The sequence below is a fragment of the Lissotriton vulgaris genome, chromosome 8 (genome assembly GCF_964263255.1).
Source record: "Lissotriton vulgaris chromosome 8, aLisVul1.2, whole genome shotgun sequence".
Lineage (NCBI taxonomy): Eukaryota > Metazoa > Chordata > Amphibia > Caudata > Salamandridae > Lissotriton > Lissotriton vulgaris.
This window is the reverse complement of record NC_141696.1, coordinates 127,457,086-127,482,427: the sequence shown is the minus strand read 5'-3', so window position 1 is coordinate 127,482,427 and position 25,342 is coordinate 127,457,086. Positions and strand designations below refer to the sequence as shown.

At 42.8% G+C, this 25,342-nt stretch overlaps 1 protein-coding gene across 1 annotated transcript in view; it reads right to left on the bottom strand.

Annotated features, from left to right (window-relative positions):
• The window catches only part of CHRDL2 (chordin like 2), a 638,416-nt gene that overhangs the window by 181,217 nt on the left and 431,857 nt on the right, over positions 1 to 25,342 (bottom strand). Inside the window, exons 6-8 of the mRNA XM_086933239.1 lie at positions 11,661 to 11,716; positions 5,419 to 5,584; positions 3,338 to 3,532 (exon numbers count right to left, since the gene is read on the bottom strand). Coding sequence (XP_086789365.1) covers positions 3,338 to 3,532; positions 5,419 to 5,584; positions 11,661 to 11,716 — 417 coding nt within the window. The remainder of the gene's footprint in view (positions 1 to 3,337; positions 3,533 to 5,418; positions 5,585 to 11,660; positions 11,717 to 25,342) is intronic.

The window sequence follows — 25,342 nt, the reverse complement described above, 5'->3', positions numbered from 1 at the left end:
CTTTAGCAATGCTTTATTGATTTCCGCTAAGGAATTTGCTTTGCAAGGTCTTCAGGTGGTTCAGAACATTGCTGCTCATCTGGTAACCAGTGCTCATTATCGGCTCCTTCACATCCCCTGTTACACAAACTTCACTGGTTACCTATTCGTAATAGAATTCATTTTAAAATCTGCTGTATCGTTTTTAAAGGCCTGAACCAGTTGGGTCCTGCCTATCTTGGAGTTAATCTAGTGAAATACATACCACCACGTACCCTTCGCTCTGAAGGGAAAGGCCTGCTTGTTATCCCGAGCATTAGGCGAGCCAGGTTGGGAGGAAAATCTTTCTCCTACTTGGCCCCCAAGCTATGGACCAACTACCTCTAGAAATTCGACTCACCACCAACTATCTAGGTTTCAGAAAAAACCTCAAAACTTTTTTTAACTTTGCACTCCATACCAAAACCATACCATAAAATACCAAAATATGTCCTTAGCGCGGAGATACCCCATCCGGGGTGATTCAGGCGCTTTATAAATGTTATAAATAAAATAAATAAATAAATCATTCTGTCCCAGGGTACTTTTCCATGGCCAAGAAGCTAGTCATCATCCCTGCTTTTATCTTTTTGTCTTTTATTATTTTATCAATTGCGTTCTCAACCTTGCTCCAAATCAAACAGTGAGGAAAGGAACCGTCCATGGGTGATCTATGACCCAGGAGTTGGAGTCCACAAAGGTGACACCACTGTTCAGCAAGAGGACAATACACTAATGACACAGTGGGAGCCAGGTATGGTTATCCCAGAAGGGCTGAAGTAGGCTTAATGCTTTGTGAGGAAAGATCTAGAGCCCAAAAGAGATAGTGGACAATGCTGCAGGACCAATACATGCATGTCGGAGTGACATTGTGAGATTTAGGAAGCCTGTATGGGTAGGAAATAGCCTGATGCTTCGAAAGTGATTGTCGATTAATTCTTAAGGCTCCCTGTTACATAACAATGTTGTGTTCAAGCGTTTTCACAGTTTGAACTTCTGCAACAAAGTGTATGCACTACATGGGTTTTGTACGTCACGTTACCCATAGGAAGGCATCATTAAAAGTTAACACACACACTGCATATGCCACACACTGATGGGTTCCAACTAGTAGGAGGCGTCTACTGTTTAAAGGGAAAGTGCCTTAACTTTGCATTCTATTTGAGGAGAGAGAACTTAAATCTACCTTGCGATGGGTATTGTCCCTTGAAGGTATTGTGGAGTATGAATTATCACAGCAAAACCCCACAGTGGGTTCTCTCTTCCCACATGTGCATCTTTTGAAACCGAGGCATATCCGAAATTAGCCAAAGTCAGCCAATTTGACTTACATCCTAGACACTTTGATAGAATGTCTGACAATCATCTCAAAAGAGCTCAGTGGATCATACTGGAACCTAGAAATGTCTTAGTACTGCTTAGCTACTGGTAGCCATTTGAGAAGGCTTTAGCACATGTGTAGCACATCTCAACTCTCTGGATTCCAGTTAAGCTAACTGGGACCTAAATAGCTAGAATGGTTGAATTATTTTGGTGCATGGGAAAACCAAGGGTATCTTGGAACTCTCAATTATAGTAAGATGGCTCAGTGACATATTGCTCAAAGTTGATATCTTCAAAGACCGGAAGGTAACAATTTAAAATCCTGACAAGTGAGACTCAGCCTTCCATCCTTCTGAAGTGGCTAAACTGACCACCTTTAAATTTGATGATAGTAACATCGATAATTTACAGCACATAAAATGCAGCCAGATCTCCACCTAATCCTGAAAATTGGTATCAAAGGTCCACTATCACAAGGTTGTCATTGGAGCACCTCCACGACAGCTGGGGGCAGCACCACAAGTAGAGCTAATTGATTCAGTTAATCCCTTCCATAATGAATTACTCCTGGCTGACTCAGATACTAGAAATTCACCCTCAGGCGCAGCTACTTCCATTAATGAGGTTCAGAGAGAGTAGAGACTGCCTTTCACAATGAGGTATCGAGAATGCCAGTAGACACACTAAATCTGGAATGCCGGAAAAGGAACCTAGCTATGGGTGAAAGACTTCTGCTCAATTAGAGTGGGAGAGTCTACAGGCAGGAAAGAAAAATGTCTTTCTTGAGTCCCGTCACTCACCGGGGTTTCCCCTTGGTGACATACTTCTTCATAGGGGTCCTCTCAATCCGCTGCGGATTGAGGCATGCTGCGACTTGCGGAGTTACATAGGAGCACTTTAGTTATAAAAATGTGTAGTATGGTGATGTGGAGTGGGAGTAGTGAATTAAAAATACCTAACTAGTGGGCGAAGTACCTTAATTCTAGCTCCTAGTTGGTATATTTAAAAACAGGGGTGAAATCTGGGAAGAGAAACTTAACCATAATGAGTTAGGAGTCCCCAGTATAAGTCAACATGTTTCGAGCCTCCCCAAAGCTCTTCTTCAGGACCACACAAGGAACTGCCCTGTTGTTCGTTGTTTAGCCTTCGTGGTTAAGGAATTCGTGGTTTAGGCAGTAGTTGTTTAATCCTACATCCCTCCTGAACTGTAACTGAATTTGCCACGCCCAAGCAACGCATATTTCATGCTTGTTTTCTTCTATGAACACATCTTATTACTTCTGAAATCACCACTATTGTATAGTTACTTTACACTAATGTTGCATGTCTAGTTCACTATGGGTGTGTGAGTCTAGGCAGGCAGAGTCCCCACTGTGGGGCCCAGACTAGATCTCGTAGAATTAGGAAACACTGACATGCAGGAGCCAGACAGCTGGATAGAAAGTAATTAATAAATAAACTTGACCCATAAAATGCAAAGTAAAGCAGACTTACAAAGCACTCTGCTACCTAGAAAGGTGTCCTGGCACTTGCACAAAACAGATATGAGATGACAATTATGACAAATTAGAAAATATCCTTTTATATTTTGTAAAGCCTTGCAAAGTGAAAAGTTTTCATATTAGTTAGAGTGTGCAAATAAAGACAGACTTCAACAACTCTCTAAAATTTATGAAATGGATTTGCTAATATTAATTTAGCCACAGTTAGAACAAGACATGCCAGGAGAAGAACGAAAGGGAGGTGGAACACTGGTGTATTTATGGAACTCTGATCCATTTCAGAATTATGTTCACATTGCAGTAATCTGTAGCACTCAGGTTAATAATACAATATCGACACCCAATTGAACTATATCTTTGTAAATGATAATTAGGACACATACTACTGTCAACCATATTCTGATACACAAACCTTTCTTCACAGTGTACAATACAGTAGTGGAATGATTGCTCATTCTCGTTCCTTGGTGAAAGCATGGCTGCTCTCAGCATACCTTGGCAGATTTTGCAGCATTTCCCTTCCACTTTCTCTGGGTAGGCACATGGGTACTCCTCAGGGCACGTGATCCGCTGGCACTCTTGGTGGCCATCTTTGCAGCTGCACAAGATGCAGGGTAGGGTGCCAAAGGAGCGGAACACGGGGTGCCAAACTTCGCCATGAGAGTAGGTCTTTCCATTGTAAACACAGGCTAATGAAAACGAAAGAAAACTGTGACTTCCTGGATGTGCTTTCAAAAACATTATGAAACTGACTAATATAGTTCCCTACATATCAATATGTTAAACCTCATATAGAGATATTTCCATACCCTTCAATATCAATGTCCCAACGTGGATCCTCCATTTATGAGATCGGCCTGCACACCGTATTTACAGATACAATATCTATAAATTCCAAAGAGCAAAGTTTGGGCTACAGTAGGATTAGTTGGATCTAGTCTTTTTCCCCAAATGTGCTCATGTGATAATGACGCCAAATGGTTTAGATGGACTCCTAAAAATTGCTCCCCATATCCTCTGGCTCAGGGCCCACATTCCATGGATTTAAAAACTGCTTTGACTAATTCCAAGCAGCTGTTCCAATTTAGTTCTTAGTATCGAGACTGAATGATAGGTAATGTTATGTTAATTAATTTAGAAAGTAACATTATCAGATATCAGTGCTGTCCTGAAATAGGGTCTGTGTCCCATTTTGAGTGTGCTGGATTTTTTTTTCATGCAAAAATAAAAGTAACACCAGATCTTCTATTGTGGGGGACAATGACTGTACACAGAATAAACTCATTGCCTTGGTAAAGGTGGTGGGTGTGATTCTTAAGAAATCCACAGTGAACTAATCACCAAACCATTGACGCAGGCGTTTATACGACCAATGTATCTACAATCATTTTGAAATTTGTATAGAACTTCCTCGTTTTTCAGAAAAAGCAAGAAACTTTAATTATTTGATCTCACAACCATACGATGTATGGTAGCCCTTCTCTATTAATCTAGGTACTCTTATGTGTTTATTTTTACTTATTCGCTAATCCCTGTTGTGGCAGCCCAGCCCAACATTAAGTAACTTACAGTTCTCACTGCCAGTAGTTTAAGACTAAACTAGGTAGACATTGTAAAGGTACAATTTGTTTTTATACTATTCTTTTTCTGTTTTATTTATTATTGACTTCTTATCTTCTATCGTTATGCGTCCATCACACCTTTAAGTTTGCCCATTCAAACCAATGCATGTCCCATATCCCTTCTTTAAAGCTCTGTAGTGTCCCAAACGCCGCCAACTTCCTCTAAAAAACAATACATAACTTTTTAGATAATTTAGGTGTTTGATTCGGGAGTCTCCTTCAAGTATGTTCTAATAACGTCCATCAAGGAAACATGTAAAGCAAATCAGTTTATATTCTTGAAGAAACAGGTCCTGAGCATTGGTAAGACTCTTTACATAAATGACATGCCATTCTATGGTGAGAAAGAGATTCTATTTGTCACACTTGTTCTAGGCAGACAGCACTTACTGGATTGCAGAGGCACTTGACAAAGAAACAAATAACATAACATAACAGAAACTGGCATAACATAGCATATGGAAACTGGTCCTATATTTATCTACTCAAGCTGAAAACTCACATACAATATTTGTGCATGAAGCACACCACCATCTTACTTTAGATCAATCCATCCTCATGTAGAGTTTTGTAAGGAATACACATGCATGTTCAGAAGAACCAAGCCGTAATGCTTCCACTGAGCTGCTCAAAAAAATGGACAGAGAAACTTAGAAGTTCTGAGAGCCGCCTAAATGTTCCCTAAGCCCCATCTTCCCTGGAGACCAAAACATATTCCATTCTCCTATGGTACGTTTTGTGAGTCTTAGGCATCCGTTTATTAAATGTATTGTTCATTGTTCTCTGTTATCCAATCTTTGTATTGTTTGCTCAGGACTACAAAACACAGTCATAGACGTATATCTCGTCGAACAACGAGAAATCACAAAGTCTATCCCCCTGACCCATGAGGCAACACTGCCACTTGAAAAATAGCAAAGAATAGCTCTTTCCACCAGTGGCGCCCCAGTTACCTTTCTTGTGTTTTTCTTTCATGTAGATCTTTATTGTGGTGCCTCCTGCTTTCTGCTTGAAGCTCCTGGGATTGAATCCAAGAGACGAGCTGATGGCGGTTGAGGCGGTGGCACCAAGAGACTTCTTATTTATTATCTCCCCTGAACACTGTTCTTGTGAGTGTCTCTGTGGATTACCAAAAAAACACAGATTAAACTTCAATATCCAGAGACCCTTGCTGTCCCGTATTTTATATAGAACTAAGGTTGCCGTGGAATTATTTTTAATCTATGGTGCAATTCCTCAACTGTATGCAGAAAGAGTAACACATTCTTGTTGTCTCCAGCCGGATTGGCAGGATTTTTTACAACTAGGGGTGGGAAAGCTATTATCTTGTTGACAGTCTGGGCTTAAATCAAGACTTTGCACTTAGCAAAATGTTGAAGGTCTTTTCCAGCTATGACTCTGGTGAAGGTTGTCCCACAAAATGTTGTTTAATAACTATTTTCAATTCTAGCACATCCAGTCCTGTGAAGTTTTGTTTAACTACATCCATTTGCTGTTAAAAAGTAGAATGGCATATTTGGCATGTTTCTTACAATACTACGATCATGGGATCAAAGATGTTATCATGCTCTTGGTATGCATTTGTAGATCTAATTTGCTTGACTGATCTAACTGTTTTCATTACGTTATTCCACTTTAAACATCAAATATATGCAGTAGAAAAGGAATGACAAAATAAAACATTCAGAGCAACCAAAGCACAAATAATAAAAACAAGAAACACAACAGAAAGTGAACTACAAATAAATATATATCAATAACTGAACAATCATGTACATGAGTGAAGAATCTGAAAGTTCTATACAAGCTTTGATTTGCAATGACAGATGTAATACCAGAATATCTAGTTTTGAATATCAACAAGCAAAAATATCCTGGCCAGAATAGTGTCTAAAATAATATCCAAAGGTAACTATTTATAGGTGAGAATATGTTTACTATACTTTTTTTAGTTTAGACATTCGAATTTTACATGAGGTATAACATGAGTATGCTATGCTACTAGAAATATGAAAACATGATCCAGCCTTCAGACAATTGAGCAAAAGCACCAACAATATGAGAGGGATAAATGGAACACAACAGTCTCCTGTGGACAGGGTGAATGGGTAAGTTAATGAATTCTTGTTGAAATTAAGCGGGGGGAGATGCATGTTACACAATGCTATCCCAGAGACTGTTAAGTATTTCAATAATGTTTAAGCTGCTGGCATTGGTTTAGGATCTATGATGTTACATCTTTGTAGGGTATCTCTCGGTCTGTTACAGTGTCACCCTATCAACTTCCTTCCTCCTGAGACATGACAATCAAACTATGAATGCTGTAGGGTTCTTGGCAGTATATTAGTAGATTTCTGGATGAACTTGCACTGCTTCCCACACAGTCAATTCCTTGCATCCTTCAGTCCTGGTGGCCATTACACCGATAAATGTGGTCTCAGCCGATGACCATCTGATAACATTTGTTCGGTAAGTGCATAGTTGTGATGCCATCCCATGGCTACTGCACACTTGGCCAATAATAGGGACAGATTCACAAATTTACTCCTATATTTCCACCTACTCGTGTGCAGGAATGGCCCTAATAGGCACAACCTGAGGAAGAAGACAAGGGGTCATTGAAGGCATCGTTAATCTTGTCTTATACCTCCCCCCAGTATGGGAGAAATAATGGACAACTCCACACAATGCTCAAATATATTCCTGTCAGTCACTTGACATCTAGGACAGAGTTCTGAGTTAAATTAAATATCCAGTGCAGTTTCGTATGTGTAAGGTAAGTTTGAAGAATATCATTGAAGTGAACAAATTGATTCTACTGTTGCTGTAAACCCTATTGGTTTCCTACATTTGAATCCACAGATTTACATATTTAAATCCACTTGACCATATATATATATATATATATATATATATATATATATATATATATATATATATATATTCACTCAAAAAACTATAAGTTTTAGGGGTGTTATAGTTAGCTGGACATTTCACTCATACAAAACCATTGAAATTGCTCCTATATAGTTAGTTGTACTAACTATATTTCGCGCACCCGCAATCCACTGCTGATGATGTTACATATTACATCATTCATGACATGGTCAGTGACATCACTGATGACATCTCAAATGACATCAATGATGACATCACTGATGACATCATCCAGTAAATGTGGTTTGCTTTGTTATTTAAATATGCATTATATATATAGCAATTTGCATTGAAGTATGAGTGGATATATAAAAATAAATATTTGGATGGAGGACTTTAACAATGTATCGTGTCTCACTTAATATAGTGGATAGTGACTAAACTGTGTGAATATCTGTATCACTTTGTCAGTTGTTGTGTAAACTGGTTCTCCAGTTGGTTACTAGCTATGTGAAAGTCTATATTAGTTATTGATTAGTTATTTGAGTATTTGTATGGGAGAGTGAATGTGTGTGTGGTTCGGTGGAGGTTGTGTGACTGCCCAAAGATGTGTGAATAGTTGATTCAGTAGATATATGAAGTTAAAACTACATGTTCTAACAGTTGTTTGGGTGAGTGAATATCTTTATGGGTGTGGTGATGAGCAAATATATTTCTCAATGGTACATGTCCAACAAACTAGAAAAATAAAGGCAGTGTATGTGTCAGTTGTTGTATATAAATAAGTATACATAAGACTCAATGATTGTGTGAGTGACTGTATGGATAACTGTATACTTGTAATAATGATTTTATAATATACAAAATATGACTTACTATCTAAATGAATAGATGAAGTGGTGTTTGTATAAGGGTGTAGCTAAGTAAGTATGTAAGTATGATCCATTGTTTGCATAAGTGAGTAGGATAACTTCATATTTGAATAGGTTGTGTGCTGGTGTGTAATGTCGATATAGGTGTATAAGTATTTTTGATAGTGTTCTATTGTTCATTGACAGCGTGTATGAGTGAATCTACAGGCAAGTGATTCAATGTGTGTATACATCTAGGAATCAATGAGTGGGTTTTTTAATACTTGTATTGCTGTGTCAATGGATTCAAATATGATACTCTGTATTTTACAAAGAGTGATGAAAGATTTTACTAGTGTATGAAAAGGTGTATGTGATTGTCACGTGGATGATGTCATCAATGATGTCATGTCATTTAAGATGTCATCAGGGATGTCACTGACCATGTCATGAATGATGTAATATGTGACATCATCAGCAGTGGATTGCGGGTGCGCGAAATACAGTTAATAAAACTAACTATATAGGAGCAATTTCAATGGCTTTGTATGAGTGAAATGTCCAGCTAACTAAAACACCCCTAAAACTTATAGTTTTGTGAGTGAATTTCAACGGTTTTTTAAAAGCTAATTCCTAACTATATAAGGCCTGAAACCTATGGTTTTTTCAGTGAATTTGCAAGGTTTTTTAAATGCTAATTACTAACTATATAAGGCCTGAAACCTATGGTTTTTTCAGTGAATTTGCAAGGTTTTTTAAATGCTAATTCCTAACTATATAATGCCTGAAACCTATGTTTTTTTCAGTGATTTTGCAAGGTTTTTTAAATGCTAATTTCTAACTATAAAAGGCCTGAAACCTATGGTTTTTTCATTGAATTTCGACGGTTTTTTAAATGACAATTTTTAAATGTATTAATTTGGGTTTTTTTATACTGATTTACTACATTTTTGCAGGCAGGTGTTCAGAGGGCACGCCCCCTTTTAACAACACTCTGCAGCGCAACCCCTGGCGCGTTTGCAGAGGAGGAACTAATTCCCCTTGCAAACTGGGGTCCCTGGGGGGCCAACTAGCCCACCAGGAGCCTCCAGTATAAGCCAGGGGGCTACATTGCAAAGAGGTGTAATGAGGCCACACCCTTTTTTACACCTCTCTGCAGCGCAACCCCTGGCGTGTTTGCAGAGTAGGAACTAATTCCCCTTGCATACTGGGGGTCCCTGGGGGCCAACTAGCCCACCAGGAGCCTCCTTTATGCGCCAAGGGGCTGCGTTGCTTTGCCCCGGGGGCGGCAGTCCCCGGGGAAGTGTGGGGGGGATTGTGGACCCCCCACACTTCTTTATCACTAAGCCCCCTCGATTTGGTCCCCCGTGGGGCAATTTAAAAAAACCAAATTGGTCCTTTTTTGTCCCTTCGGGACCACCTGGGCAGGCCTAGGGTGTCAGGGTGTATCTACCCTGCCCCCTTTTTGAGTTCTAAACGTTTGTTTTTCTGCTTTCCTTTGCCTCAGTCTACCGAGGCACAAGATGGCTGCCAACACTTTCTGGTTTGGAGTGTTGACAGACAGTTGACAGCCAATTAGCATTCAGCTCGTGCTCGGAAAGGTACAGAGTACAGTAAGATTACAGTAATCTTACAGTAAGCTGCTATAGATATATATATATTTTTTCTCTTTTGATTTTCTCAGGAACTACTGGAGGGATTTACACCATTTAAACAAAAGGCCCTACTGCGTACCAGTCTCTACCATTTTGCCAAGTTTGGTGTAATTCCGTTCAGCGGTTCGGGCTGTAGCCATGTCTAATCGTCCTATGGAAATTACCATGGGGAAAACACGTTTTGGGACCCCCCTTTTTTCTCGGTCCCTGGTTGACGAAGCCCCCCGACACTTTCAGGGAAGGAGCGGAGCGTAACGGGCCATCTTCTTTGAGAAATTCACAAAGATTCATCCACCGGCGCAAAAGTTATTCCCAATAGAATGTTGCGGATTTCCTATGGAAACTAGGTCCTAACTATATATACCTACTGGCGACCGCCAGTAGGTAATATATATATATATATATATATATATATCCAAAGAAACACCTCCGCTTTACCGGGGGCCCCCGGTCCTGCAGGGCGGACTCTCACCAGGAACGGAGATCCTGGAGAAACTGCGTGCAACCACTCCGAAAAAAAGAGCCCACAGTGTCTGATGATGCAGAGGACTTTATTCGTCACCTCCTATGAAACGTGCTCATTTCCTTACGCGTTTCGACGTTGTTTACGTCTTGTTCACAGGTGAGCATATTATACAGACTTGATAGTCATGTGCCTGTTTACCATACTACAGGCACCATAATGCATCGGGAAAGTTATTTTAGGGACTTGCCGTTATTTAAATCTTGTTTACTGGCATTATTTTCAGCATGTTGTCCCAAGTCGGTGCACTTCGATTTAATGTTGCTTAGTGCCAGGGTTCCACAAGGAGTAAAATAATTACTGCATCTGCACTGCTTCCGAGAAAGGCGTCGTCCTCTCTCATCTCCCTTTCTCCTGCGCCCTTTGCCACATTGCTTCGGAAGTCCTAATGAGCTGGCAAATATATATATATATATATATATATATATATATATATATATATATATATATATATATATATATATATATATATATATTCCGCTCCAAAGAACCATCAGCCAGTTGCACTCACGAGCCGGTGCTGTCAATGCGGGGGTGTACCCGCTTTACAAAGTAAGCTCCCAAAGTCCTTACGAAATACGGTAATCACAACCGTCAAGAAAGAAGAAAGCACTCTAACGAGCATTTTATTGAAACCCTCAGGCACTGGTGCCTGAAGGTTTCAATAAAATGCTGGAAACCTCCCCCTCGTTAGAGTGCTTTCTTCTTTCTTGACAGTTGTGATTACCGTATTTCGAAAGGACTTTGAGAGCTTACAATATATATATATATATATATATATATATATGTATATATATATATATATATATATATATATATATATATATATATATATATATATATATATATCTTCAAGGTAAATAAATGCAAAGTTAAGAATAGTCAATTTACATTGTCACTTAAGGTAGTCTAGTTGACTAGTTTTGGCCACTGTATTTGTGTATGTCGGTAATTTTGTACTCGATATTCTGGCATAGAGCCCAAGGACAATCTAATCCATATACACCAAAAATGAAAAAATTGTAGACCAACACGTCTGGAGTTTACATCAAGAATAAAGGAATAGTATGTCTTTCATGCACTCCTAGAACATTTGCATAAAGATATTAAGGAGAAATCCTAACGTGAATGTATGTTGACCAAACTAGTGTCAATAGACAGAGATTTTGGTTTTTCTATAGTGGACAATCTCGTATCAATTCAGCAAATGTGACCACTCGCCAGAGTAGGCTGCACTGCTTTTGACCACAAAAAATCTTTCTTTTACATAAAATGTAAACATCACGTACAACACCTCTGTTTAATTGCAGGGGCTCCTCCTCTGCAGACTTCTCATAGGAGGTGTCTGAAAAAAAGAAAATACCCTGTTACAACATGAACCACAGCATCACTGCATGCCCAGTAGGGCAATTCTTTCAATATACAAATCCTCTTAAACAAATATGTATGATCATGTTTAATGAGGGTATGACCATTCTTTAGTTGGTATCACTATATTGAGCATTACTTTAATTGTGTGTTTATTCCTTGGTTCTAGTTGTTTTGTTTGTGGATCGTCGAGAACATCATGGAAAGATCGCTGCGTATCAGGAAGGCGAGCTTCAGCTACAGCTGATTTGTCAGAGTCCTTTCTAGACAGATGTTGTCGGACCACTTACAGAAAGCTAGATCTTTCACCTTATAGACATACAGAGAAAACTGTTTTATATCACAGGGATATGTGAATGGAAACTGAACTGCAGTAGACTCAGAAAACATAACGTGAACTGGAAGGATAAGCAACATTATATTGCAAGGGCTAAGCTGTATGATTTAATATGAGATCAGCAAAATTTCAGAAAGGCCATGACCCTTGAAATGTGGTATGCCTGAGGCACAGTCAATCAGAGAGTGGTTGGAACGCACTAATATAGACTCCTACTTTAGACAGTGTGCTGTGCGTCTTGTGGTTATCACTGTAAACTTTATCCTTGGGCAATTTGTGATAAAACAAAGGACCTATTGAAAGAGTCTGTAGTTGGAGTAAGTAGAACCACAAGAGGGAAGGTGACATATTCTTCTGAAACGCAGCGTGAAGTACAGACTTTACCTTCTAAACAACTTCTATAATTTGTATTTAACACCGAGACATCGAAGCATCTCTAGTACCAATATCACTGGTAAATGAAAATTTATAGGGAATATGTTGATTATGGGGATCCCGATAATTTACAACCATCCACGTATTCATAAACTTTTATTTAGTGTGAAGATTATCTAGAGTACAAGAGATTTCTGCATACCCTCCAACACACTAAAGCAAACAGTGGATCTTCATTGGAAAGATGAAATCAGAGCATATAATATTTTACCAAAATAGTTCATGATCTCTTTTATGGGAAGTTTGCAGAAATTTGGATTTATTTTAAGACATGCAGAAAAAAATCAAGTTGTAACCTACTTTCATCTGAAAATCTAATTAGGAACGATAACTAAAGATTGTAGAAACATAAATGTAATGAAGAATTTGGGATTAGGATTTTTCTCTGTGAGTAAATGTTTGGAAAATATTAAAAGCAGAGGCGCATAATTCAATACTACTCTCCCAAATTGGAAAACAAACAGCATGGGGCTGGTGGGGGATAGAGGAACGATGGAATCATTAGATCCTGAAATACCTCTACGAGGTGATGTATTTATTTATTTATTTATTTATTTATTTACTGACATTTTTTAGAGCGCGAACAATTACCCGTGGGCGTCTCGGCGCTAGACTGCAATAATGTCTCTCCCTAAGCAGAAGAGGATGTGAACTCGAAGCTGTATTTACTGGTTAAATAGCCACGTCTTCAGTTTTTTCCGGAACTGAAGGAGTGAGGGGCTTGTTTTTATATGGTGTGGCAGAGTATTCCAGATTTTAGGGCCCGCAACTAGGAAGCGGCGATCACCCCAGGAGACTGTTCTGCAGCGTGGGACCACTAGTTGGTTAAGTGACGTGGATCGGAGTGTTCTGACCGGGTTGTAGAGTATTAGTTTATCTTTGAGGAAGCGAGGTCCTTGATCCTGCAGTATTTTGTAGAGTGTGCACAATGATTTGAACTTTATCCTGTTTTGGACGGTTAGCCAATGGTAGCTTTTCAAGGTGTCCGAGATGGGCACAAATTTAGGTTTTTTAGACAGCAGACGTGCAGCTGCGTTCTGGACAGTCTGCAGCTTTTTGGTGACTCTCTTTTGTGCATTAAGAAAAAGTCCATTGCAGTAGTCTAATGATGTCAAGACCAGAGAGGTAACTAGAGTCTTGGCGGCCGTGTCCGGTAGAAAAGGTATGATTTTCCTTATCATTCTGAGTTTGAAATGGGCAGTGGCTGCCACCTTATTTGCATGAGACATAAAATTGAGCTGGTCATCAAATGTGACTCCTAGGTTTCTAACCTTGGAGGAGGGGCAAGGTGGGGTGCCGAAAGCCGATGGCCACCAGGCTGCAGACCAGGCTGGCGAGAGGGTGCCAAAGATAACCACCTCCGTTTTATCGGAATTGAGCTTCAGGCAATTTCTTGCCATCCACTCACCAATAGCAATCATTCCGTTTTGGAACCGTGCTGCCACCTCTTGCCCATCTCCCTTTATGTGTAAGCCCCACTATCCTCTAAACCCTGGGCCTCATTTATGAAAAGTGACGCATCGCTGCGTGAAAACAACGATGCGTCACTTTTCACTGCGCACTCCTTGCGACACCAATGATGCGTCATATTTAATGTATGACGCATCATGTCGCAAGGACTTACAGATACGTCAGTATTTCTGACGCATCTGTAAGCGCAAAAGTGACGCATTGCGGGAGTGTGTCACAAAAGGGACGCAACTCCAGCAATGCGTCCTTTCACATGGGAAAAGCCCCATGTGAAAGGGCTTGCGTCAGTCTTATGCCTGCTGTGAGGCAGGCGCAAGATTTTGACGCAACAGCATCCTAAAAGTGACGCAGTGAAATCTCATAGGTTTCACTGCGTCACTATTACGAGGCTTTTTGCGGGGGAACGTCCCCTCTGCATACATTATACCTGACACAGGTATAATGTGGCGCAGGGGTTTAAAAAGTGACGCATCTACTTAGATGCGTCACTTCTTAAATATGGCTCAACAAGGCGCATTTTGTACGCCGCTGGTGCGTCACAAAAAGTGACGCACCGGCGGCGCAAAACTGACGCAAGGCCTCATAAATAAGGGCCCCTGTTTCTTTGAGTCACTTGAGATGGAGGTTGATAGTTTTGGTAACACCAAGAAAGAGCAAGAAGGTGTGGTGTGAATGAGCTTGTTTTCCATGGTAATTGAACAGGCAACCACCAATACCCAGATGCGAAACAGCCATGTTTGTGAAACACCACTCATTCTCCACTTCTGAATGAGCAGTGAATGGTAACCAAGGTCGACATTTACCTGCTCATTGGATGATGGATAACTCGCTCAATCCGAGCTCTCATTTCTGGGAGGTTCTCCTTCTTTCTTGTCTCATGACTGGTGGCCATCGGAGCTTGGCAGTGCACCTAATTTCCTTGAGGCTGCCAGAAACCTGGGGTAATATTTGATCGATTTTCTTCAAACTACAGGTTAATATGGTCTCATTTTCCTATTAGCACAACCTCAGGTGACTTCAGAGGATCCTAGATTTTCTTCCACTACACTGTTTTTCAAACCATTACTGTCTACAGAATGAATTACGGTATTTCTTTGTATCTGGTTTATCCAAAAACCCATCCTGAAATGAGTCAAAATTCTAAAGTCAGACTTTTACATGGCTTCACATCCTGCGCTTAAGTTTCTGCCCAGGAGTCAATACAAATACATACCATTACAATAGAATGTATTTGTTTGACTTGAGAAAGGTTCAGTGGAGACTTCTGAAGAGCACGCACAGTTGCCTCAAGTTAATTGTAGGAAGATTTAGTTTGTTTAGCCCCTACCTCAAAACACACAACCATCAGGCATGTGCGTTGAAGGTGATTTTAGTAACAGACTGAGATACAAAGAGGGACTTTGTTGTCAAGAGGGGCACACTATTTGCACCCCTGTTAAACCAAGTGTGACTACTGTTAGCTTGTTGCGCTGTCGAGGACTGACACTCATGACAGTGAGAAGATTTAAGTGGTAGGACATCTTTCTTTCCAGACCCTGCCCTGGGAAGACGCCCACTACTCTTTTGTGCATTTTTTAATTTGTCCACCACTCCCCAGCAATCAGGTCCTTCACCCATCCCCATCCATGTTAGCCTAGATGTTGCATGTGTGAACCTTTCTGCATGGAGAAAGTTTGGCATAGGTGGTCAGTGTCACATTGGAATCTATTTTATATTTGCTACATCCAAGTGGCACCTAAGATGGAGGGTTGCAGATAGCCCAGACAACAGACCATTCAGAGCATCCAGGTACTCTTTGTTCTGGTTCAAGCTTTTGTGTGTGGAGGAGAAGAGACAGAGTGCCCTTTCAAACTTGGAGTGTCCTCTGTCTCTCCTCATCCATCGTTCACTGAAAGAGCTACTCCCTACTCCATAGTAAAATGGAGCAGCCTCACTTTTTGTATAAAACGCTTGGTTTGGGTTTCTGCTGACAGGACACCCCCTGTTCAACATCACGTTCTTGTTAGCACCCTAAAACAAAGTCTGAGTAGCAAAATTGGCCACACCTGCTCACAGAGCTGACTGTTGCAATGCACAATTACTGTCTGAAACGTAAGTATAACAATGGAACAGAAACAAAACTTCCAGTAAGTGTGCCAAGATTTCTCTACCCGATACAAAAGGGGGTGGTGATGGACGGAGCATCTGAACCAATCAAACACTCACACCCAGTTAACAGATCTGAGTTTAATCCATCACCGTTCTTTAGCCCACTCTGCCACCCCAGTTCAGACATGGCCATATGCAAATAAGTCTGACCTTGTGTCTCATGGGAACAGTCCAGCCCGAACTGCCAAGCCATGCCTTTCCTGGACCGGAAACAAGCTTCCTAGGACCGGTTTCTGGCATTACAGCGGTCTTCAGCTAGGCTTGCTTGAATCCAGTGGCAAAGTGAGCAAGGGACTCACGTCTGAGCATACCCTGCCAACCTATGGCGAACAAAGCGGTACAAAAGGGGGTGGTGATGGACGGAGCATCTGAACCAATCAAACACTCACACCCAGCCAACAGATCTGGGTTTAATCCATCACCGTTCTTTAGCCCACTCTGCCACCCCAGTTCAGACATGGCCATATGCAAATCAGTCTGACCCTGTGCCTCATTGGAACAGTCCAGCACGAACTGCCAAGCCATGCCTTCCCTGGACCGGAAACAAGCTTCCTAGGACCGGATTCTGGCATTACAGCAGTCTTCAGCCAGGCTTGCTTGAATCCAGTGGCAAAGTGAGCAAGGGACTCACGTCTGAGCATACCCTGCCAACTTATGGCGAACAAAGCGGTACAATAGGGAGTGGTGATGGACGGAGCATCTGAACCAATCAAACACTCACACCCAGTCAACAGATCTGGGTTTAATCAGAAGATTTCTCTACCAGCATCTGTGTCTTCACAAGAGTGGTGACAGAGAAACTGTCTGTGCCCCAGGGCTAATATTTTTACTGCCAACTCCCTTTGACAGGTTCAGAACCAGAAACCTGGGAACTTTGACAAAGATTGCCAAGAGGGGTTGTCTGAGCACTACTTCGAAAGAAAGAGCTGACTGACTGCTCTGGAAAGGCACTGGAGGTGCTCTCGTATTGAGATGGCACTGCTCAAAAGCAGTCTTCGACTAGTCTTTTGGGGAGTCTGGTACTGTAAGATGAGACTGCTGGAAAGGGCCAGTGAGTGGGCCATTTGTCTTGGTCTTGTGGGTCATGACGGGACCCCAAAACCCTGCCCACACGGAATGCCTATCAGTAGACGTGATAGGCTGCTTCCAGGATGACATCCAACATAGGGCCCTCCCAGATGATGTTTGTGCGGAGCTGGATCGTCCACTAACAGAAGGCGAGTTAGGTGCCGCCCTTGGGGAGTTACACCCTGGGAGGGCTCCGGGTCCCAAACAAATTTTTAAAGCGTTTTTTTCCTACAGCTTGACCCCCATTATCGTAAGGTGGTGGAGGAAGCAAGAGAGCGGGTTCGCCTGCCCAGCGACTTCAGGCATGCAGAAGTGGTAGTATTTCACAAGACCGGTAGACCTCCCGAATACCACGCGTCCTATTGCCCTATTTCCCTCCTCAATGCTGAAGCTAAGGTCCTGGCCAAGGCGTTAGCCAACTGCCTTTGGCCTCATATTTCCTCCCTAGTTCATCTGGATCAGGCCGGGTTCATGCCCCAGTGGGCGGCCCATCATAATATCCGCCGGGCACACGTAGCTATTGAGACAGTTAGGGGCTTGGAGGAGCGTGGGTCGCTTCTGCTTGCGGATATAGACCGTGCATTTGATTCTTTGAGTTGGAAGTATTTATTTGCGCTTCTGTGTAGACTGAACATAGGGCCCCGTTTTCTGTCCTATTTTACTCTAATATATACCGACCTAACGAGGTCTGTACGTGTGGCGGGCTCTGTCTCATCGGTTTTCTCCATCGGTCGGGGCACCAGCAAGGGTGCCCATTGTCTCCCTATTTGTTTGCCTTAGACCTGGAGCCCCTGGCTGCATGGGTGCAGATTAAATGGGCAGATAGACTGTCAGATAGTATAGCCCTGTTCGCAGATGATGTGTTGTTTTTCCTTACCAACTTAGACAGGGCGGGCCCGCGGCTTTTGCGCATCATGCAGGTTTTTGGGGAGGCTTCTGGCCTCTATGTGAACCCGCAGAAGTCTACCCTTTGGTTCCTGGGCAAAGAGGGTGATCTTGGCGCGTGGGCATCTGCAGTGCAGGTGGTGTACAAGGGGATTAAATATCTGGGTGTGGGCCTATCAGATTCGCAGACTACCTCATGGGACAGAAACTTGGCGCCGGTGTGGGTTAGGGTACGTGAGGATATTAGAACTTGGTCCCACATGCCCTTGTCTATCTATGCTCGCTCGGCCATCTTCAAGATGGTTTCTCTTCCACGCTTTCTCTATCAGCTGCAAAACCATCCATATCCTATTCCCCCTAGATGGTTCCGTCAGATCGATACGGCCTTGGGCCAGATCCTATGGGGTGGCGGGCGGCGAGGGTGGCCATAAGTACCTGCTTCCAGTCCACATACTGTGGAGGGTTGCCGACCTCTGATATTCTTTCATACTATATGGCATCGCACCTGCTGGTCCTCAACAAATGGTGGTACGGGGATAGGTCGGATCCAGCGTATGTTGTTGATCGGCGGTGCATGGGATCTCATACTTTTCATATGATCCTATACTCCTTGCTGCCTGCCACACAGCTTGTTTTTCAGATCTGGAGGCAGGCGCTACGGAGGATAGGCTGGTGGAATTGGTTGACCCGGGAGACCCCTATATGGCACAATGACGCCTGCCACAGCTGGGGGCTCTGCCCGGATTCTGTGACTGGGATGTGATCGGGATTTCTACCTCGGGGGATGTTATGCGGGAAACAGTGTTGAAATCATTTCAAGACATGATTTGAAACGTTGTGAGACATAGGAGAGCACAAATTTTTCGAGCGCTGGTAAAAATTAATGATTGCACACAATTTTAAAGTGTTGATATTGTGTTTTTAAAACTTGTAATTGCACTCACCCATTTACATGTATAGCGCACCTGATCCCCGGTCCACCGCCAAAAGTTTGGTTTGAGTGGAGGGACGGCGCCACGCCCACCACAGAGGAAGTGATTGCAACTTCCAGGGCACAACCAATCAGCGACCTGCAGCTGACTCCCCACAGGCTCTTAAGCCGCGCCCGCCTTTCACTCTGTTGATTTGAAACGTTGTGAGACATAGGAGAGCACGAATTTCGAGCGCTGGTAAAAATTAATGATTGCACACGATTTTAAAGTGTTGATATTGTGTTTTTAAAACTTGTAATTGCACTCACCCATTTACATGTAAAGCGCACCTGATCCCCGGTCCACCGCCAAAAGTTTGGTTTGAGTGGAGGGACGGCGCCACGCCCACCACAGAGGAAGTGATTGCAACTTCCAGGGCACAACCAATCAGCGACCTGCAGCTGACTCCGCCCCTGCCTATTTAAATCATGTGTCCTCGGCTGCGCAGCGGGCGCGCCGCTGTCGCGCCGCTGTCGCGCCGAAGTCAAGCCAAAGTCCTGCCCGTCTGCGCCCGTCTGCGCCCGTCCGCGACCAGACGTGGCCAGTGGCCATAACTCTTGGCCCCTCTAATTATCCCCATCATACTTACTCTAAAGAGGCTCTTTTGGCATGTATTACACCTACATGCTCCAAAGGTAAACTAATAAATTGTATACATACCCCTCTCACATGCTCGGAATGCAATCTCTGTCTTCTTTCCCTACCCTCTGAAATTGACGTAGAAACTGCCGATGCGGCACTTACCAACTCCTACTCAATCCTTAATCGACCACTCTTTTATCAGTCTAAATTGTAGGTCACTACCTAAACATAAAAGGGACATTTTTGACCTACTCACAACATCGCAACCCACTGCACTTTTCCTTACTGAGACCTGGCTGACTAATAGCTCTGGTCCAGACATAGCAACTGCACTACCAGCTAACTATAGTTATATTAGCAAAAACAGAGCACATAAAGAGGGAGGCGGTATCGCCATTATTTTCCAAAACTCCTATACATGTCAATGGACAGATCTTGACATCCCTAATTGTGAATCTGGACTCTTTAAGCTCAGGCTATCTCCAAAATTCACGCTTTCTGGTGCTTTAATATACTGTGCCCCTGGCACTGCCAGCGCCTGGGCCACCACTTTTCCGGAACTTATTGCACCATTTATATTAGAGGCAACCAATTTTTTGATAGTCGGTGACCTAAACATTCATTTAAATGACACCTCTAATCACACCAGCACCAATTTCATATCAGATCTATCTTCCCTAAATCTCACCCTTCATAATGAAGGCCCAACCCACAGGGCAGGCAATCTCCTTGATCCAATCTTTTTCAATCAAGACAATATCGTCTGTAAACCATCGAAACCTATTCCCTGGTCTGACCACTATCTAGTGGAATTTATAATAGCAATACCACAACAAACCCGTTCTTGTAAAGCTCCATCTGGTCCCAGGGTAACAAGGAACTGGAAAAAGTTGGATACTACTAAACTAAATACTCATTTAAATGATACCAGACCATTCAACACTATAACAAACATAGGAGATGCTACAGCTATCCAAAACTGGCTTAGTTCGGCCATCAACATATGCCTTCCACAGAAAAATAAAAAACAAACTCCATTTCATTCCCCAGCTCCCTGGTTTACAGATGCACTTAGACTGGAAAAAACGGCCTGTAAAAATCTAGAGCGCAGATGGCGCGCCCACTATGATCCTGCACAAAAATCATTATACAAAGCAGCCCTTTTGAAATATCATGCCAACTGTGCATCAGCTAGAGCTGAATTTACTAAAACAAAAATTGAAAACGCTCAAAATCGGCCTAAAGCACTTTTTAAAATAGTTCAGGAACTTTCTGGGTCATCCTGCCAACCCAAAGCTCCATCCCTGAACACTGCACAGTGTAACGCTCTGGCGGAATTCTTTAGGAATAAAATTGATAAAATCTATGAGGAATTCAAAATTCCAACCAATTCTCCATCAGTTTTAAACCCCATGGTAAGCCTGTCCAAATCTGAAGAGCCACACTCTTCTCTAGATGCTCACCCCCAGCACCTAGTAAATTGGGTCCCCCTTTCCCTACTTTCACTACAAGAAATTATAACAACTATTAAATCAGGTTCACCCCTCGACCCTTTCCCCCCTCAAATCCTCCGTTCACTCGACACTCATTCCCTTATGCTCATCTTAGAACTTCTTAACACTTTCTTGAGAGAGGCTGAAGTCCCTAAAGCATGGAAACATGCTATGGTTTCACCTCTTCTTAAAAAAGCCACTGCTGATCCAAACGACCCTTCCAACTTCCGCCCAATCTCGCTGTTACCTTTATTTTCCAAAGTTCTTGAGAAACATATTGTTTCCCAATTCACCCATTTCACAGAATCCAATCACCTCCTTCACACATCCCAATCCGGTTTTAGGGCAGGTTTTTCAACTGAATCTACCCTACTCGGGGTCTCTGAAACCATACGCCGGCAAGTTGATGATGGGGAGACCGTGGCACTTATATTACTCGACCTTAGTGCCGCGTTTGACACGGTCTCCCACACCATCCTCCTCAACACCTTGCGGACCTATGGCATCACGGGACCGGCCCTGGCATGGCTTAAAAGTTTTCTCTCGGAGAGAACTTTTCAAGTCTTCTCTGCCACATCCTCCTCCAAACCCCACCACCAACCTTATGGAGTTCCCCAGGGCTCAATACTCAGCCCCTTACTATTCAATCTATATGTCAGTCCCCTTGCCAGCTTAGCCGAACAATCTGGGTTGTCGATCTACTCTTATGCTGACGACACCCAGATTGTTTATTCACTCTCGGCAAATGCAAATTCCAACCCTTCCTCCCTCCACTTTGGCCTTAACAACATTGCCAACTGGATGTTTGAGAATAAGTTAAAACTCAACGGAGGAAAAACGGAACTATTGCTGTTTGGAAAACAAACCTCCTTGTGGGGCCCAAAACATTGGCCATCCCAGATGGGACCCACACCCACCCCTTCTAAATCAGCTTGCAATCTGGGCATAATTTTTGATGAAAACCTGTCCATGAAACAACAAGCTGTTAGAGTGGCCGCCACGTGTTTTACCATACTCAAATGGCTTAAGAAAACCAAAATGTTGTGCCCTTCTTTTCTCTAAAACTAACACGGGTTTTCAAAGGTACAAGCCCTAATTACATCTAGGCTGGACTACGGCAACATATTATACCTGGGAGCATGCAAGGATGTTACAAAGAAACTGCAAACAGTACAAAATGAAGCTGCGAGACTGATATGTATGTTACCAAAAAGATCCCCTACGTCATCTTGTCTCTGGAGTCTCCATTGGCTCCGTATTGAACAACGAGCAAAATTTAAAGCTCTATGCTTTATGCATAGAATCAAGGCTGGTAAGGCTCCTGCCTATTTGAGCTCTCTGGTCCAGCAATACACCCCCCCCCTAGAACCCTACGTTCCTCGACCCAACATAAGTTCCAGGTACCTAGGATAAATCGAGTCAGAGAGGTCGCTCCTTCTCCTATCTGGCCCCCACATTGTGGAACTCCCTCCCAATTCATCTTCGCACAAATGAATGCTATTTGCAATTCCGTAAGAATCTGAAAACATGGTTGTTCAACCAATAACTCGATTTTCATTAACTCACTATCCCTCCTTATTACTTGTTTCAGTTTCACTTTAGCGCCGGGAAACCTTAGGGTAGCTGTTGAGCTCTACAAAAATAAATATAATAATAATAATAATAATAATAATAATAAGACATGCAAAAAGATTTTCGAATGCCAAGAACTCAATTCTTTAAATACTTGCAATTCCGACATGCCATTTCCCCTAGCTTGGAGGGACTAAAGGCACTGGCCGAGTTCAGTCCAGTAGAAGCAAAGGTGTTCATGGGAGATCTGCGAGATCACAAGATCTCCAAAATCTACCAGTCCCTTGTCACGCATAGCTCCCCGTCCCTGCAGCATCTCCGGGAGGCTTGGGAGGGAGATGTGGGCCTGATGGAAGAGGAAGATTGGATGGAGGCCCTGGCCTCCCCGCACGGGCGGCCATCGCAATGAACCTTTGGCTCATCCCGTTTAAATACCTCCGCAGGGTGTATTATACCAGAGTCAGGCTGTGTAGGGCGGGCTTGGTGGCTTCCCGGGTGTGTCTTCGGTGTGCGCATGATGAGGGTACCTTGCTTCATACCGTATGGCACTGTGCCGCGCTGGCGCAGTTCTGGAGGGGGGTTATAACCTGCCTTTCAGAAGTTCTGTTTTGGGATCTTTCCTGCTCGTCCAAGTTGGTTCTCCTGCATGTCATGTAAGGTATCGGGGGCAATGTTTATGAACGGCATCTTATGCTCTTAGGTTTTACTCTAGTCAAACGAGACATTGCCAGGGCCTGGAAGTCTACAGTGGCGCCCTCCGTCTCTGCATGGAAGAATGGCCTAGACTTTTATATGGGATTAGAGGCTTCCATTTTTGTGACGAGGGGGTGCCTTCGTAAACACTACAAAATTTGGAAGCGCTGGGCAGACTATCGTGGCTTGGAACTAGAACCTGCCCCAACCCAGTGCTCAGCCCGGCCTTAATTTCTTCTCTTTCCTCTGGGGTGTCCCTTGTACACACGTGGTGGGATAGAAGCCTATTGGAAACAACACCTGGTGAGCATAGGCTTGTGGCTTTGACTGAATACGTTGCTCTTGAATGGTCGACAGTGCGATGGGGGTAGGGTGTGGGGGGATGTTGTATATTTTTTTCTTTCTGTTTTGATTCAACTGCAATGCCCTTTAATTTCTCCTGTGTATATGAGAAAACTGTCAAAGTCAGAATGATGTATATTGATGCTACGGAAGTCTTTGGGTCCCAGAGCTCCGGCCTTTATGTTTTTTTACAAATAAAATATGTTTTTAAAAAACACCCTGCCCACACACAATTGTTCTCTCAAGTTGGCCCGTCTGGCAGTGCCAGGCTGTTCCAAAGACAGTTCAATACTGTTCAGAATGAGGGGGTCAGGAAAAAAAAACTGAGGTGAGACAAGGCTAATACGTCCACTGCAGCAGCGGAGAAGAACCTGCAGCTCCCTGCAAGGGTGAGACCCAGGAGTCTTGAAGTGTCGCTGCAGTGTGAGCACTGCAGACTGTCTGCCCCAATGGATGGAGGATACTGAGGAATTCAGACCGTACCAAATTCCAGAGTAAGACAGGGAACCAAGATGCCATGACATGCTAACAGAAACCAGCACCACAGTCCCCACAAAGGAAACAAGGGTGGCAGATGAGAACTATATTGTCTGAGAGGCCTACAGAAAGACCTAAGTAATCACCATTGCAATTGTGACAGGAAACTGGCTTGCTTGGGTTGAGAGTTTTGTTCTGGGCCTGAGGAAGAACTCAACCTGCACCATCTGCTGAGCTGTGAGCACGGTAACACCACGGCAGCCTCCTTAACTGGTAGTTGTGCTACCTCCATTTATTCTTCACATCACTCTGGTGCTATAAACACAGCTTGCACACCGTTAGGCAGGGCAGACCCTCTAGAGCGGCGCAGCATCGCCAAACACAAAAAGAATGCAGCTGCTGTAAAATAAAATCAACAACAAAAGTACTGGAGAGGGAAGAAGGTATGAGGGCAGGCGTGTGAAAAAAGTAGGATTCACTGCATATATAGAAAACATATCACAAGATATGCAAAAGGTTTCTTTGGAAAAAATGCGGAACAAGTGCAATTTCTTAAATAATTATGATAACATATTCTCCTAAAATGGACAGGCCTAGAGTGTGAGTTCACCTATCCTGCATGGAAGAACAGATTCACTTACAGGACTCCTAAAGGAGGAGAGCGGCTGCGCACACCTGTTGTGCTACCCATGAGCCCTAGGCAAGATCCAGAATCCAGGTGAGCCATGTAATAGATAGACAGGAGGATGCTAGCAGCATCACAACACCAACTATCCACTCCAGCATATTTCCTGGATGGACATTGAAGTCCCTTTGCCCAGAAATGTGTGTCATTCCATGTTCAATATTCTCATTTTAACTGTAGGTGACTTTAATCTTTCAGTAAACCAGAACAACTTTTAGGCAAAATATTTGTTTAACTTTATCATATACAAGGTCTTATTCAATGGATAATTGACCACATATATAGTGCAGACTATTTGGTGCATACTGGATTGTAATCTTTAACAATCAAACAAGGCAATTAATATATTTACGAAATCGGGCCGTGCTTTTATCCGATTCTCTAGCATGACCCTTCTGGGGAATTACATAAATCCGCATAGTCTGTGGATTATAAATCAGTGATG